This window comes from Lygodium microphyllum, chromosome 13 (genome assembly GCF_053477565.2).
Source record: "Lygodium microphyllum isolate KBCC chromosome 13, Lygodium_microphyllum_v1.1.10, whole genome shotgun sequence".
Classification (NCBI taxonomy): domain Eukaryota; kingdom Viridiplantae; phylum Streptophyta; class Polypodiopsida; order Schizaeales; family Lygodiaceae; genus Lygodium; species Lygodium microphyllum.
Genome location: NC_141147.1, coordinates 5632399 through 5649872, shown reverse-complemented (window position 1 = coordinate 5649872; position 17474 = coordinate 5632399). Strand labels below are relative to the sequence as shown.

General features: G+C 42.2%; 1 protein-coding gene across 5 annotated transcripts in view; it reads left to right on the top strand.

Moving 5' to 3' along the window:
* The window catches only part of LOC148026304 (uncharacterized), a 51515-nt gene that overhangs the window by 1418 nt on the left and 32623 nt on the right, over nucleotides 1-17474 (top strand). For 4 of the 5 annotated variants that reach the window (XM_087690722.1, XM_087690726.1, XM_087690721.1 and 1 more), the window contains 17 exons: nucleotides 91-201; nucleotides 282-338; nucleotides 433-506; nucleotides 624-723; nucleotides 837-907; nucleotides 1114-1217; nucleotides 1320-1423; nucleotides 1809-1862; nucleotides 1948-2003; nucleotides 2274-2318; nucleotides 6366-6404; nucleotides 6502-6646; nucleotides 6784-6968; nucleotides 7196-7263; nucleotides 10782-10854; nucleotides 10994-11055; nucleotides 11932-13285. In XM_087690722.1, the coding sequence (XP_087546848.1) occupies nucleotides 91-201; nucleotides 282-338; nucleotides 433-506; nucleotides 624-723; nucleotides 837-907; nucleotides 1114-1217; nucleotides 1320-1423; nucleotides 1809-1862; nucleotides 1948-2003; nucleotides 2274-2318; nucleotides 6366-6404; nucleotides 6502-6646; nucleotides 6784-6968; nucleotides 7196-7263; nucleotides 10782-10854; nucleotides 10994-11055; nucleotides 11932-13285 (2702 nt within the window). The remainder of the gene's footprint in view (nucleotides 1-90; nucleotides 202-281; nucleotides 339-432; nucleotides 507-623; nucleotides 724-836; nucleotides 908-1113; nucleotides 1218-1319; nucleotides 1424-1808; nucleotides 1863-1947; nucleotides 2004-2273; nucleotides 2319-6365; nucleotides 6405-6501; nucleotides 6647-6783; nucleotides 6969-7195; nucleotides 7264-10781; nucleotides 10855-10993; nucleotides 11056-11931; nucleotides 13286-17474) is intronic. The other variant, XM_087690724.1, reaches the window with a different exon arrangement.

Sequence of the window (17474 nt, the reverse complement as noted above, 5' to 3'; positions counted from 1 at the left end):
CTGATGCCAAATGCAAATCGGAGGAGTAACATCTAACCAGTTGTCAAATTGTATAAAGTAGGATTGAATTTGGTTAATGTTTGTTGCCAGCTGGAATCGGATCCTGGGGCCCCTCCTCCTCAAGCATGGCGACGCAAACTAGACTCTCATGCAAATTTTTTGAGGGAGTTTACTCTTACACTGATGGAAACATTCAAGATGGTGAGTGCTCCATCAACTAGTGTCTACTTGGGTCACTGCATTATTGGTGCCTGATAGTATAAGCATTGTGGCTTGTTCAGATTGGCTTAGGATGGCGAGTGTGGCAATATGCAAGGTCTGAGCGTGCGAAAGGAAGGGTAAGCCTTGTGCAGTAGTTGTACATCATGTTTTTCAGCTGGCTAAGTTCTAGTTTTTGCTGATTATGAACTTGGTTTTATTGTATACATGCAGAAAGCCCCTATCGATCCTTTTCGTAAAGGCCCCAAACCCGCAGCATCGCATGGTGTACCTCTAGGTGGAATGGGGTGAGTAGAACGTTGTGAACATCTACTTGCTGAAGAAAAACAAAGATGAGTTTGAATCATGTGCAGTTAAAGCTACCAGCACAGTATCATCAGTTACAATGCTTGTCTGTACTGTAGGGCAGGAAGTATCGGCAGGGGGTTTCGAGGTGAATTCCATCATTTCCAATTGCTACCTGGTGTCTGTAAAGAAGCACCAGTGCAAGGAAATCAGTTTTCTGTAGGTTTTAGTGTCTTCTATGTTACATGCTTCAAATGAAACACTTGTTTATCTAAGTAGTGTATCAAGACCATGAGTCACCATCGTATGAAGATGTTGCACTTCTGATGCAGGTATTTATACAACGAGAGAGTGGGAAAAATTACTGCTCTGTATTAGGTGCTGGTTTTTCTGAAGAAGTGCGGTAAGTGAGCTTCATATTGCAAGCTATTTCCAATTTCAGCAGCTGCAGTGTACAGTCAATAGTAGAAACGTGAAACTTTCAGAATGCAGAGAGGCAGCAACCTGGAGAAACAATGACAACACTTAAGAGCCTAAGCATATATTAACCATCAATTAATTTGATGACAGTATGACATGCTTACAGTATCTGTTGTATCTTTCATTCAGGAAGAAAGATGACAGCTCAGGCATTTCTTCTTGGAGCTGGAATTTGAATGGGCAACATTGCTCTTACCATGCGCTGTTTCCCCGAGCATGGACAATCTATGATGGTGAAGCACTCCGGCCTTGCTGTGCTCAAAGGATTTGAAGGGTTCTATGTAGTTATCTGGTATGAGAGTTTTACAGTGTTTCACCTTGTGAATTGTTTACAGGTGAACCTGATCCAGATTTGAAGATCTCATGTCGTCAAATATCCCCATTTTTACCACACAATTACAAAGAAAGCAGCTTACCTACTAGTGTCTTCTCGTACACTGTGAGGAACCAAGATCTTTGCTTTAGATATGTGAAGGAGAGTTCTTTCATACATGAAAAATGTTTGTGCAAAGTCAATCCTTTGTTGCATGAGTGTATAAAGGATAGTTCTTTGATACATGAAAAATGTTTGTGCAAAGTCAATCCTTTGTTGCATGAGTGTACAAAGGAGGCTTGGTTATGCAAATATTTGCTTTGATACCTAGATTTGAATGGACCTGTCGCTTGGACATTTGTGTAAGCATTATTATCAAGATTTGTCTTTTGTTGTGCTTCAAGTAACAAGACTGGTTCAAAGAAGTAATTATCTAAGCATTTTCTACATTGATGTTTGTCTCATTTTTGCAATGCTGTAATTTTTTCCCCTTTGCTCCCAAATGTTACAGCTTGCAAATACTGGTAAAGATGCAGCAACTGTGAGCTTGCTTTTTACATGGACAGTGAGTTCCTGCCTTGACTTGGCTTAAGTTTTTAGTCCAGCATGTCTAAAGGATGAAAAAACCACAATATCTGCTGTTGCTGCAGAACTCTATCGGCGGTGTCTCACATTTGTCAGGTGGACATTTCAACACTCCTTTTAAGTAAGTTTTGCAGTTCAAATTTGAATTATGTTGATGCCAAAATAACTTTGAATTGAGTCAGCCCTAGCATTGAATAATGTGCTAGTGTACTACTGAGTATAACATCGTGAACTGGTTCAATTAATTGCTTAAAACAATTTTTGTAAAATTGGTTCTCATGCCTTTTAGAATCCAAATCCTGGATACAATTCGATGTTTTCTTTTGATATTCCAAATGTTTAGTGTTGGAAAAGAATCACCCATTTCTTTATGTTTATTTTATTGAAAAAGGTCAAGTATAAAGAAGCTATTCATGGCCTTGGATCATACTCAGAGGTGAGTTTTGACAAACAAAATCCTTTCCCCTTGCAGCTCATTTTCCCTTATTCCCCAAAAGCATTTCCTTTTTGTGAGAACTATATTTTCCAATACAACCATTGCTTGGTATACAAGTGAATGGTGGCTAAACGATGTAGCGTATGAGCATGCTGCAGTTGCAGTCATGAGTACTGATTGGCCTTAAAAGTTTGGTGTCATTTTAACAGTCTAATTGCATTGATGGAGCAGAACATTCAGTGACAATACAGATTGTTGGGGTGTCAAAACATGCATGGACAGGTGGGTCAGCAGATTGTGGAAGCTTCAAGTACACTCATATACATAGGCTTTGCAAAGTGAAGGAATATATACTACCAATAGGGTAGTAACATCATGAACAAGGAGTGTGTGCAAATTAAAGGAACAAGGAGTGTGTGCAAATTAAAGGAACTTGCATTATGACAAGGTGAGTACCACAAACTTGGTTTTTTGAAAAGGGAAATGTTAACTTTGGGCCCTTCTGCAGTCACATAAATGTGGTTTCTGCATGACTGGTATGGAGTGCATGCAAACCAAGTCACAGCAGTTTTCTGCACAATTTGTATATGGTGCATGCAAAACTGAGTTACTCTATTGGAGTGTCAGCAAACTCTTCCTTGCAGGGAGCGTAATGGTGTATAATCAGGTTCTACCAGGTGGTATGCCATCTCTTGCTTGGGTTTCTCTAAATCTTGGACGGCTTTGGTGAAGCATGTTATCCAAGATTTCTTTTGGGAAGAGGAAGGTGGAGTACAAAGTATGCTCAAGGAGCAGAGGGGCCAACTGCAATGTAGTTGAAGCAGAACTGGAGGTAGATACAGTAGCTGCTTCTCTGAATCTCAAGGTCAGCATGTGATCCAGGGTATGATATGGTCTAGGACCGCTGTGCTGATGTGTTGATGAGTCTCTTTGCCTCACAATGATGCCTTTGATCTGATTATGGTATGGGCCCATTAGTCATGGACTAGGTGGTTGAGGTGGTTGTGCTCGACAAAGTGCAATGGCCCTGTCTAGTGTGGCTCTATGGCATGGTTAGGTCTAGTTTGTTGAAATATCAAAGTGAGAGCAAGAGTGTGCGAGAGAGAGAGAGAGAGAGAGAGAGAGAGAGAGAGAGAGAGTACAAGAAGAAGATCTTGCTTAATGAGTTGTTCACAAGTACAACTAGTACACTCTCCTCTTCATTGAGAGTGACCTTTAGGTTGTTTAAATAGCCTTTGGATGGCTAGGGTTATGGTTTCCCCCTTGCCCTCTAGTTCATTCACACCCGGCTACCCTTATCCACTCTTGCATATATAGGGTTTACATGCCTATCTCTCAATACCTTCCCTCAATGCCAGAGTGGCATTGGACTACAAGACATGTTAATGCGCGCCCCCCCCCCCCCCAAACAAAGTGGGATGCATTTATAAATCAGGCTACAAGAGTGCTTATAGGTAGATGATTTATAGATTTAGAAAAGTCGATCATCTATGGGTTGGAGATAAAGTTGGCCTTCAATTGTTTTGGTACTTAAGGGATTGTAGGACATTTATTTGTAATATGCCTTGTCTTCTTACATTTGTTGCACTTCATTTTATTAGGATATTTTTTCCAAGAGTTGCTGACAAGATGTCCCTTTTTGTTGCGGAAGGAGCATTTAGTGGATACAAAATGAATAAGAGTTGGTCATGGGTGGTTGAAGTGGATGCCTGACTAGTGCTGCCTTCTTTTTGATTTCTTTTCTCCTCATCTAAATAAGATTGGATGGTGCTTTCCAAGGTTGGATTAGGGATATTTGTAAGAGTAGTTACAAAGGTTGGAAATACCTTTGCAATGGCATCTTCATCATGAATTGGAGCTTGAATTGAGGTTAGCTGTGCCATGAGCCCTTTCATGTGAGAAATGAACTTACCTAGGTCTTCTCCTTGTTTATACTCCAAGCTATTGCTTATGGTTCCAGCATGTCATGGCATCTAATCTTGGCATGAGAGATTATTGAAAATGACTAACCTATGTGCACTTCTCCCAAAGCTAGCAAGTGTGTTCCATAGGTGCTCACTTCTTTGTCTTGGGCCATCTCGTGTAGACCCGTCACCCACCTCATTTGCATCCCTCCATTTGCTCTTTTAGGGCTGTTGCATCTTGTGGAGTGCCTTTTCCAGCCCATCCTACTGCAGGAATTCGGAGTGCCCAGATTTTCCATCTTGCTTCTTCTTCTATGGTTGCGTTCATCACTTCCACTTTGCTCATGTGCCCTCCTTTGTTTTTTTTGCAACCTCAATCCATTGAGCATTTTCTTTAGTGACATTTTCCATTGTTTCGATCTTTTTTCTTGCCCCTTCAACTACATTGGCCCATGTATGCATCTCCTTCATAAGACATTCCATCTCTTTTTTCAATTCAGGTGCCATTAGCGTGGCTTTTGTATATTGATTTTTTCCTAATATGCTGCTATATCTTTCTTGCAAGCATCTAAGTGAGATTTCAGCTCAACAATTGCTTTGTCTTTGGCTGTCATGCATGCATCAGTGTGTTTTCTCAACATTTCCATTTCATCCTTCCAAGCAATGTTAAATTTCACCATGTTATTTGCCATTTCAGCATGTAATTCTGCTTTTATTTCACTGTATTTCCCATTTTCCCACTCATTAATGTTTGCTTTCATCTCCTATGATACTTTAGCATGTATTGATGCATACATTTCTTTCATCTCAGCTCTTATGAAAGATCTTATGTTGTCCATGCCCTGCTTGCATGTTCTCTTCAGTTAGAGCATTGTTTGATGCTTGTTGGTGTGAGTGCATCACATCCGCATCTCTGGTAGAGCTTTGTTGGGGTTTGGAAAGATTGCTCTTCCACCAGGGTGTTGCCTTGTTTTCTTGTGATACTGGTTCACCTATATTTGTGAATGTATGTTCTCCCTACTATGAATGCATTCACAAGTATTGGTCCCAATATTGCTATGTGCAATGCTTGCTGCTGTGCCTCAGTAATCCAATTTCAGCCAAGCTTAAACTTGCAGTAAATGCTGCACTATTGCAGACTATTACACAGCGTGTGATTTCCCTATTGCATATGGTCACTATTGCATCAGACCAGCAACAGCCCCAAAGACACTCAGCAGTTGCTGTCACTGCGTCAACACAGTTATTGCCTGTGTCCAGTGCAACCCACTTCAGATTGGGGAACAGATCATCACTGCAATGCATCAGAGGCAATGTCTGTCCAGCACGACCATCTCTACAATCACTGCAATGTATGAAAGGTAATGCCTGTCTAGTGCGACCATATCAATGCTTGCAATCAATCGTGCCGGTCGTGTCAGGCACTAAGTACATCAGTCACATCAGTCACTGCATCACATCAGTCTTGCAGTCACTTCTGAAGCATCATGCCAGTTTCCTGCATCACTTTTGGAGCACCACATCAATTTCTTTTCATCACGTCAGTTTCCTGGGTTGCTTCTGGAGCACCACGTCACAAAAAGGCAAGCACCAAGAAACTTGTATCACGTCAGTCACTGTGTCACTGCTGTCACGTCAGCCTCCCTGCATTATGCCAATCACTGCGTCACTCACTGCATTACATCAATCACTGCATCACTCACTGCATTATGTCAGTCACCACATCAGAGTCACATGTGTCTCATTGCAGCTCCTTCATACCATCACATCAGTCACTGCCTCACATTTATAATGAGAGAGAGAAAAAGAGAGTGTGTGTGCCAAGTTCCCAAATTACAAAACACAATGCTATGAAAAGGAAATATAAAATGAGGCATGCATGCAACAAGTTTGCCATTCATAACAGGGACTAAAGAAACTTTGCAGTTCCTTTGCATGTACCCTAATGCTATCTGTATGCATTCATTATATGATAGCTAAACAACCATCTTTGTGTGATTTTGAGAAATGAAAATCTCTCCTGCAAAACACAATAAATTTTGAGGAGACTAAAAAAGGTGCTTGGTCTCTCCATGCACCTGCATTCAGATGCGACTATATTTTTGTATGTTTAACATGGCTAATTATGTCGTACTGACTCCAGAGAAGAGGATGGAGTTCAAGGTGTACTGCTTCATCACAAGTAAGCAGTCTGCTTTTATAAAAATTCAATGCGCTATTTTCTTTTAGGGATTCCAGTGTACTTGTATGGTTTGTGCTTATGGAGATCTACTCTACAGAACTGCAAAGGCATCTCCTCCAATCACCTTTGCAATTGCAGCTCAGGAAACTCCTGATATTTCAGTATCCATATGCCCTAATTTCTCCTTCTGTGGGAAAGATTGTAATCTATCAGCCGGAGATATGTGGTTGAAGATGAAACAGGTTGGTTACATTTGTCTTTTCTGAATGTTAGTGTGTGTGCACATGTCTGAGCAAACACTCATTACTACGTGTATACTTTTTTTCTCTTCTTTGTTGCATAGTTGATGATCATAGACTGTTGAAATATCTGTTGACAGCATGGTTCGTTTGATCCTGACAATTGGAACACAAAGCCCTTGTCACCTTCAGCACAGGGCTCATCAATTGGTGCTGCTGTTGCTGCAACAGTAGTTATTCCACCTCATGAAAAGAGGACTGTGGTGTTTGCATTGGCATGGGATTGTCCAGAAGTAAAATTTGTGAAGGGGAAGTCATATCACAGGCATGTATTCTGTCATGTGTTCATTCTGTTTACTGTACTTGTTGCTTTCAGACTCTAATGCTCTGGAGCATCCTCTATGACTGCTGTTTATATGGTCACTAATCTTTTTGATTGGAGGAGTCAAGGTGAAATTTGCCACCTGGTTCTCTTAAGTTTGTTTTGCACTTTATAGTGCAGACTTGCAAGCTGTACTTTAATTTGTGTCATTTTATGAACTGTATGTGCAGACGGTACACACAATTTTATGGAACTTCTGGAAAAGCAGCTGCACAAATTGTTCGTGATGCTATTCGTGGTATATCTTTGGTTTTTTGTTGCATTTTAAAGCATTCACTTTTTGATTTTATACAATCTTACCTTTGTGGGCTGTGGTGCAACGATATAAAATCTCAGTATCCTTGAGGTTAATTGTATATATCTCATCCTATGGACTTTACTTACTTCATCTTTCCCCTTTTAAAGTCAATTAGTTAGTCATCATCAGCCATAGTGCAATAGATTTTCTGATATATATCTTTGACTTTTAAGTGGCATTTACTTTTCAATAATGTACCTTATACTACATGAAAATGGTAGTGTTCCAATTTGAGTGGTATAGTATTGAAGTGTGGGATGTATGGAACTTTAAGTGTTGTTTTCTTTGCTACCTGTATGTCTCTGTGGGTAGCTAAGAGTTCCATAGCATGATGTGCGACTGCTCTTGAATGAAGGCTGTGTTGTAATTGAGAACCTTAAATGATCATGTAAAAGTGCAGTGCTGCTATTCTCAAGACAAAAGAGTATTTGCATGTTCTGTCAATATCTCAATGAGAGCAACTATTTACATGCGGCATAGACAACAATTTACTAGCAGGTTCAAAGTGGTGGAGACTGATTGTATGTCACACATACTACACTAGGAACTAGTTGTGCACATGTTCATTCCTGTGATCAAAATAATGGCTTATTTACTAGCATATTCTAAGTGGTGGACACTGATATGTGCCATACATGGTGCACTAGGAACTTGTGGATAGAAATCAAAATGCCCTTAGTCCTACAAGTATAACAATGTGCTTCGACTATTGATCAGTGTAATGTCAATCTCTTTAGCAATACTCAGAACTCATTTTCCTTTTCCATACATCCAGGGGTCACTCTTGTATGAGCGACAATGGCCATGGCAACTTATATCTTTTGCCTTCTTAGATCTTATTCTTTCCATATGCATGATAGGTTCATGCCCATGACATCATTTTGCCTCACCTTAAGGGATTTTTGCTGTTGAGCAAGTACTCTCTCTCTATTACTTGATGTATTAACACCAACTTCTCTTTCCTGCATTTGAAGCTCCTTTTCCTGCAAAGATTCTCACAGGCATAGAGCATTCTCTTTTTGTTCAAGCTCGTCCAGATCTACGTATTTCTTTCTATTGCAATCTTCATTCCTACCAACTCTGCATTTTTTGCATGCCATTATTTTTCCATTGAATCCCTAGCATTGTCACTGTCTATGACCTTGTCATACTTGTATCCCTTTGCATTATTCTTGAATAAAGGAATGTGGCCACATCCACTGCTTTTGTCCTTTTGTAGGTGAGTAGTAGCGGACAATCAAGGAATCAACAAAGAAGCTGGAAGCACAGTGCACAGTGTGTGGAAATAAAGCCGACCCATGTAGCTTTGGGCGGACACTAGTAAGGATACTAGGAATAGATGGCCCAAATAGTAAAGGAGTTAGTAATGTGACTAGGAACCTTATCATGTCATAGGGATTAGGAAGTAAGTGGTCTGAAATCCATGAATGTGGGAACTTTAGTGAACTGGAAAGAAAGAGGATGACCATGCAAATCAACTGAATGCAGAAGGAAAAGAAAGAACTATCACTTGAAAGTGGGGATATCGAGGATGCAGAAGAGCAATAAGAGGTCTTGCATAGGCTGATTTTATGCAGATAGTTAGAGCATTGGATTTTTGAAGAGCTAGAGATGAAGTTTTGCATGTCCTTGTCATTTCTGTAGCAGCAGTGAAATACAATTGCAGTACAGTGCAGGCAGCTGCAAACCCTCTTTCTGAGTTGAACCAATTATGCTTTTTGCTCAGAGTTTTGGTCACCTCATCTGCTTCATGTATGGGATGGGTGATATATGTTAGTGCTTGTAATCGAAATACAATTGCAGTACAGTTCAGGCAGCTCTGCAAACCCTCTTTCTGAGTTGATCCAATTATGCTTTTTGCTCAGAGTTTTGCTCATCTCATCTGCTTCATGTATGGGATGAGTGATATATGTTAGTGCTTGTAATTGAGTGGTATCATCTGTAGACACCCAGAATTGAATTTTTGCAGACAGACTGTATGTTCGCAGTCTGAGCTAGTTTATTTGGTTCTCTCTGATCAATTTTGTACCTCTCATGATCTTCATGATTGAGATGTTGGATATATGCCAGTGCTTGGAATAATCAACTCAAGGCTACAGGTTTACAGTTTTCATGGTGAATTGCAGTAAGGTTGTAAAGAGGGTTGCTGAGCTGTGGTTGGTAGGAAATGGGGATACATAGGCATATATAAGGATTTATAGTTGCTTAGTGTCAGAGGTGCAGATCTTGTGTGCCTGGTTTATCTACTTGGGTTGTTTAGCTGGCACTTAATAGTATTTTGCCTTCGGCATCAAAGTCTCACAAGTGTGCAGTGGTGGGATCCTCTTGGTGGAGAAGGAGCCCTTTCAGTATAACAGGAAACCTTTCTCATCTGCAGGGTAGGATGGTTTAGAAGTGGTGTGATTGGGGAGGACAGGAAGAGCTCTACCCTATTCTATTCCCCCATAGTCTGTTGGTGTGGTTACTATACAGGCATATCCCCAATTCCTCACAATGGTGAGGGACAATTGAGCCATTAACCTTGATGCAAGGAAGGATTGAGGCTCCAATGAAAGTACAAACTGCACCATACTAACCTTGAGCATTGATGGAGTACTCAAGGTGAGTGGAAGCACCTCCCTACCATAGTGACATGGGAGGGGTTTTGGGGTCAGGGGTGGGAAAAGAGGACGGGGCAGGAATTGCTGTCCACTGTCACCATGAGGGGCCTCTATTATGGAGACTGGGACCTTGAGGGGTGGTGGTTATAAAGAAGTATGACATTTAGCAATAGCTGTCTGCCACTCCTGCTGATCATCAGCTGTCGTGTACCATAAGCCTCATTGTAGTGGAGATAATTGTAAAGGAACAAAACACAGATGTGATGAAGAATGAAAAAGGGAAATAGGCACAATGAGGGATATTTTACACACTCATGCAAAATAAGCAAAATAAATATCAATGGAACATGCACTAACTGAAGCAAAACAGTGTACAAGAGGGTGCCTCCATATAGCTGACTTTGGATCACAACTCTAAAGAACCTGCAACAGCAACATATAGATGCTTCAGTCTTGTGGAAGAAACATCAATGCACCAGAATTGTTCATTTATGTTGATTGCCCTTGTAGTTGTGTCTTTGGGTCGAGCTTTTGTTTCTGTATCATGAGAACCAAGATAGTCACTGAAAGTAGTTCTAGGAGCATTGAATTCTTATTTACTTCGGCCATTTCATTTTGGCAGTCAGCAAGCAACAAGTATACTGAAGGTTAATATCCTTAAATAAGCCCGCTGTTGGCTTGATGTTTACAACATAAAAATGACTTGCATTTTAGTGCGAAAAGAGGTTCCATTGTTTAGCATGTGTGTCATTTTGGGTGTCTTGAGGTTGTAAATATATTACATAGTCTTCATTATCTCTCGTTATCATTCAGTACGGATATCTATTGTAATTATCACTATTCTGTCTTCCTGGCCAGATCACAAAAGTTGGGAACAAGCTATTGAAAATTGGCAACAGCCGATTCTGATCGATGATAACCTTCCAGAATGGTAGGTTTAACAGATCCTGTAAACTTCTTTGATATGGAAATGGTAAACTAAACTCTTCAGCATCAGTTTGTTCCAGGGTTAATGTCAATGTCTTCTTTCTTATCAGACAAGTCCTTTGATATTTTAAACTGGCTTGCAGGTACAGGGTCACTTTGTTCAATGAGCTATACTATCTAGTTGCAGGTGGCACCATATGGACAGGTAAAGCGAATACTGTTACTCTCTGACAGTCCTCTCTTCAGTGAAAAACTCTAATATTAGTAATGTTTGATTGCAATAAATGCAAGAACATTGACTTCTTTCACCTATTTCTCAAATCTTCTTTCTTCTGTTATTCAGTGGGTCAAGCACAAACATCTCAATTAGAGACAACTATTTGTTTTCATGGTTTATTTCACCACTGCTTTTTCTTTCTGGGGAGATGCATTTCTAATATACATCAATCAGTGATTGGTTCACCTTCTTGCATCTCTAAGTTGGCTTAATGTCATGAAAAAGGCGTAGAGAAAGCACAATGGCTCTAGAAGAATCCTCTGTGGATTATGGCTAGCTGCAACTGTAGGACGCAACACTTTAGGATTGTTCCTCAACTTGGCTAATCTGAGAATTTCCTAGATGTTCCAGGCAGATAAGGCTCCAGGGGTGACATCCTGGTTGTGTACGTCTTTCTGCAGCCACATTTGGCTGTAGATTTATCTTACAGCCTATAAAGCCCTCAGTCTAGTCTTACACTCACCAGATAATCAGCTTCCTTCAATAAATTTTCTATCTAATTGCGACTTGCCTTTTCTGGTATTGAAACTGTCATACTTGACTAAATTGTTAAAACAAGGTTAACTTAGGTGGACATGGTATTGAAGTAGATTCAATCTTATGGTGCTCTTTATTATCGTGATTACATCATAGGCGTCCTTTGATGTGCTTGCCTTCTATCTGGCATATTGGTAATGGTATAAACATGTGTATGCACTTTCTCATTGCAATACACTAGGCCTGACAGTCGTTTTATCAATTCAGTCGTACTTCAGTCTTCAGCATTTGATAAGTAATGAAAACTGGTAACTCTTGTGCATGCAGATGGCTTAGGCCCCATCCCCGGAGAGGGAAGGGATGGTACTGATGATCAAAGCTCTGGGACATCGTTCTACTCTGATGGCTTTCATTCCGAGACAGATGATGAGGGTTTGGAGGTCAATGGAACTCCAAAGATTGGGGATAGTTTTCAAGTTACTGTACCATTGCAGGAAATTGAACCAGGTTCTTGCAATGGAAATGGACAAGGTACAGAGAACAAATTAGAAAGTCTCTCAGCAGGGGACATATCTTCCACCATTCTAAAAGCCATGTCAATATCTGGATCAAGGAAAACGGGTGCTGCCACACTGCAGTCAGCCTATGGTACTTCATTGCTTAGAGATGGGGATAAAAATGTGGGCCAGTTTTTGTATCTGGAAGGAGTGGAATACTTAATGTGGTCCACTTACGATGTACATTTTTATGCATCATTTGCATTGCTTTCACTTTTTCCTGAACTTGAGCTCAGTATCCAGCGTGACTTTGCTGCTGCTACATTATCATTCAACAATGAGCCTGTCAAGTTTCTTGCTGAAGGTAATATTGGTGCAAGGAAGGTGCTGGGTGCAGTGCCTCATGATCTTGGGCTTCATGATCCATGGAATGAATTAAATGCTTACAACCTTCATGACACAAGCAGATGGAAGGATCTCAACCCGAAATTTGTTTTGCAAGTTCACAGGGATTTCATTGCAACAGGGAAAAAATCTTTTGCACGTGCCCTTTGGCCAGCTGTGTACACTGCTATGGCATATATGGATCAGTTTGACAGAGATAGGGATTGCATGATTGAAAATGATGGGTTTCCTGATCAAACTTATGATACATGGTCTGTGACAGGTGTTAGTGCATATTGTGGAGGCCTATGGCTTGCTGCTCTTCAGGCAGCAGCAGCATTGGCTGTTGAAGTGAACGATGTCAATGCAGCAAAACATTTCCAATCCAAGTTTCTATGTGCAAGGAAAGTGTATGAAGATAAGCTTTGGAATGGCTCCTACTTCAATTATGATGAAGGGACAGATGCTTCCAGTTTGTCCATTCAGGCAGATCAAATGGCTGGGCAGTGGTATGCAAGAGCATGCGGCTTACCTTCAATTTGTGACGATTACAAAGCGCGAAGTGCTTTGGAGAAGGTCTTTCAGTTTAATGTAATGAAGATGAATGGTGGGAAAATGGGTGCAGTCAATGGTATGAACCCAGATGGCAGCATTGATGAATCCTGCATGCAATCCCGTGAAATTTGGACAGGAACAACTTATGCTGTTGCTGCGGGCATGATATATGAAGGTTTGGTTGATGAGGCTTTTAAAACAGCTGAAGGTGTTTTTAGAGCTGGATGGTCTGATGATGGGTTTGGGTATGTGCCAATTTAAACCTTCGTAAACTCTATGTCTACTTTTGGAAAGCTTTATTTGAAAGTGTAGAGAGTAGAATGTCATACCAAATAATCGGTTCAATTTTAGTCTTGAGTTACCAGGATGCTATACAGTTGGCTGCACTTTTTAGTGGACACTTGGAAGAAAATCAATGTGCCGATGCTGTGGATATGGAGCTAAATGCACTAAAGTGAAGGCTAACATTTGTATGAACATTAAAATAATGGAGCTTGACAGATCTGGACAGAGCTGCACAAAATGGCGGGGAGTGAGACGGCGGAGCTAGATGGAGCGACACTGATTGTGGGATTTGTGGGTCCTTTCTGCTTTTCCTATGTTCTGAAACACCAGCCTACCTCAGCCCATCCATCTCTCATCTCAGCCCATGGATTGTGTACTTCCCTCTGCATTGTTTTGGGGCAATTCTATCTGATTGGGTTAATCTTGTGGGAATGCACATAGGCATATGAGAAGCAGCAGCAGCTCAAGAGCACACAACCAAGAAAATGACTATGAGGTGTGCTAGGTACAAAGTTAAAGTAGCCCTCAACGGGCACATATGCATGCACAGGACAAAACCTCCCAAAAGCTAAAAAAGTGTTTGGGTGGTCCTAAGTGTTTTCACACACATCACTACTGTAATATTGTAACAACTACCCCATGGGAGTGATGAGGTTACAAGTCGTGAGAGTGAACGTAGAGAGAAGAGAGAGAGAGAAAAGGAGACAGTGTAACACAAAAAATCTGCAGTGTAGTATGCTGTATAGGAGTGCAGAAATATACACGGGTGTAGAGAAAATATCTGCGTGTGTCTCCCCCTTGAGGACCTCGATCTCTGAATGTGCCACAATCTGACTATAAATAGCCAAGAAGGAAATAATGCCCATGACCAAGTCGACTGCAATAAATGCAGCCTACTGCATGAAATAATGGTAAAAAATTGTTCGACTGCACCCAAACTGTCCGATTGACAATGTGCTACCATGTGGAATCTGCAGCTGCTGACGCAGCTCCTGCTCGGCTGACGTGGCACTTGGCCATATTGTTCTGCACACTGCTGTCGAGGAAATGACTCTCTAGCACCCCCTCTCAGATCCTGGATAGGCCAAAAGACTGAGGGATCTGGAATGTTGCCGAAGAAGAGCTTGGGGAAGCACCTTCATGAACAAATCTGCAAGATTATCCTCCGTCTTGCAGTACTCCACATCAATGGTCCCATCCAGAAGCTCTCTTAAATGAAGTGATATTGGATCTCAATCTGCTTCGTCCGGGCATGGAATACAGGATTCCATACCAAGGCAATGCAACTCTCATTGTCACATTGCAGAAGAGTAGGACGAGTCTGGGGGCAGCCAAGCTCCTTCAACAATCTCCGAAGCCACACAACCTCACATGTGGTAGAAGATGTAGCTTGATACTCTGCCTTAGTAGAAGAAAGGGCTACTGTGGGTTGCTTCTTGCTACTCCATGAGATAACACCTGTACCCAAGGTAAAGGAGTAGCCTGTAGTAGACCGCCGGTGGTCCACATCACCAGCCCATGCTCCAACCTGCAAGAACAAGATCTGAGGTATCGATACCTGTTGGATAAGAAATCCCTAAGTTAGGGGTCCCCCTCAAATACCGAAGAATCCTCAGGGCAGCCTGCTAATGCACCTGTTTGGTTTCACTCATGAACCCTACCAAAAGACCCACAACAAAGCAAAGATCAACACGAGTGTTGAGAAGCTAAATCAAGAATCCAATCAACTGATGGTAGCGAGAAGCATCTGTCATGGGAGAATTGGAGTGTGAAGTGGCCTTCCAGTTCGGATCCATAGGAGTAGAAATGGTCCGACAAGTCTCCATCTTAAAAGTCACCAAGAGCTGTTGAATATATCTCTGCTGAGAGATGAAAATCCCCTCTGAGATTGATAAATCTCGTGACCCAAGAAGAAATAAAGAAGCCCCAAATCCGTCATCTCGAATGTTTGATGTAAAGCTATCTTGGTCGCTTGGACCTTCTGTGCATGATTCACTGTCAGAATCAAATCATCAACCTACAACGCAAACAACACATGACCAGCCTCGGAAGTCTGCACATAAAGTTGTGGATCGGCCGTGGAGCGTCTATATCCCAACGTTGATTGAAAAAATGAGTCAATCTTCTCGTTCCATGCACGCGGAGCCTGCTTGAGGCCATACAAGGCCTTTTTCAACTTGTAAACTTTCCCATCCGAGGATCCAAAGCGAGGAGACTGCTCTACATAGATCTCCTCCTGCAAGTCACCATTGAGAAAGGCCGACTTCACATCCAACTGATAGACAGGCCATCTCCTATGGTCAACCAAGGCAAGAACAACTCGAATAGTCGCCATACAAGCAGTGGGGACAAAGGTATCATGGAAGTCAATACCTAGGCGCTGAGCAAAACCTTTAACAACAAGGCGAGCCTTGTGCTTGTCCAAAAAACCATCGCTAAGGTACTTGGTCTTGAAGACCCACTTGACACCAATCACCTTCTTGTGAGAGGGACGAGGCACAAGAGACCAAGTGCCATTCCTCTCAATAGCCTCCAACTCGGCTTCCATAGCCTTCCGCCAATGGTCAAATTGTAAAGCCTCCTTCATTGAAGTGGGCTCACGACCCTATATAACACAGGCCATCAAACAATAGTTAGAGCAAACAAGCTCCAAAGAATGTGCCTGATTCCTTCATGACCTCCGCGGTTCATCCTGTGGTTCCCACTCCTCAGGGACCCCCTCAATCCTTGAATCTCGGAGTGTGTCATGGGCCCAACGAGAAGGAGGCCGGACCTCTCCCCCGTCGCTCTCCATCTGCTGAAGACTCGGGAACATCCACCGGCGGAAGCTCCACTAGGGTGGCCGGTGGAAGAGAAGACCGTGAATCAGAAGAAGAATCTTCATCAAGAGGCTGGGGCTCCAAAGGAACTGTCTCGGGAGCGTAACTCTCCCTTGGATCTCCAAGGACAGGGTGCTCCTCAACTCCCTCTGTGGTCGGAACTTCCACGAACCGCACATCTCGGCTCATGTAGACATCCCGCTTGACGGGATCAAACAGACGATAACCTTGGGATTGAGAGCTGTAGTCAATAAAAACCTGTCATCGGAAAGCCGCCTTAAACTTGTCATGCTGTGTCTTCAGGATGTGCATATAGGTGTCACACCCAAAGATCCTAAAATACGAGACATCAGGCTTAGTCCCAAAGTAAGTCTCAAAAGGTGTCATCCTGTCAACGGCCGAAGTGGGAGATCGATTGAGGATGTGAATTGCGGTAAGCCATTGTTAAAAGATGACGTATCAGCGAGACAATAGGGTTTGTGGGGAGGAATACGGAGTGAACTCGGCAAATATGGAGAAGATAAGAGAAGAGAGAAGAAACTCTGATGAATGGAATGATGAAGTTTCGAATCATGGAGTGAATGTGATACAAGGGAACAAGGGTGCCGTAGCACAAGGAAGATGATGAAGACAACCACGAACCACGAACCGCAATGTCCTCCTGAAGGGGTGTGAGGGTAGTGGAGAGGCTGGAGAGAAGAGGTGACGGACTGAATGAATCAGCCGTAAGGAATGAATGAGAGAGTGGCCTATAAATAGGCACAGTCAGTCTAGGATGGCACTCCTTTTTGGGGCTACAAACCGTAAATGCAAAAAACGCAAACTGCGGGTGAAGGGTTTCTCAATACCCCCTCTCAGGCCCAAAAAGGGGAACAAGAGAAGAGTGAGGTGGAGATGCAATGCTACATGTTGAAGAATGCTCATGCAGCAGGTGCCACTTGGAGGGGAAATTGTTCACTTGCAATGCATAGGAGGAATGTTGGACTTTGTGTGGTGTCGAGAACCATAAGGATATGCCCATACTCAGTCTCGGGAGTTGGCTCCATGCTGACCAAGTGACCAAGGCAAGAAGATGTAGAGGACCCCTAAGATCCAAGATTTCCACCGGAAAGGGAACTTGCAGTAAAGACTAGTAGACAGAGTGAACTGGAGAACCCGAAACACAACCTCAGGAGAGAAGCCACTAGCTCCGTGCATCCATGTTGGAAGGAATACGAAGGCCTTGTCACCAAGTTGCGGCTGAACCTCTGAGGTCCCGATCTAGGTGGTACCTGAAGATCCTGAGTATTAGGAGAAGAGATGACTGGTTGAAGATAGCCACCCCAACAAA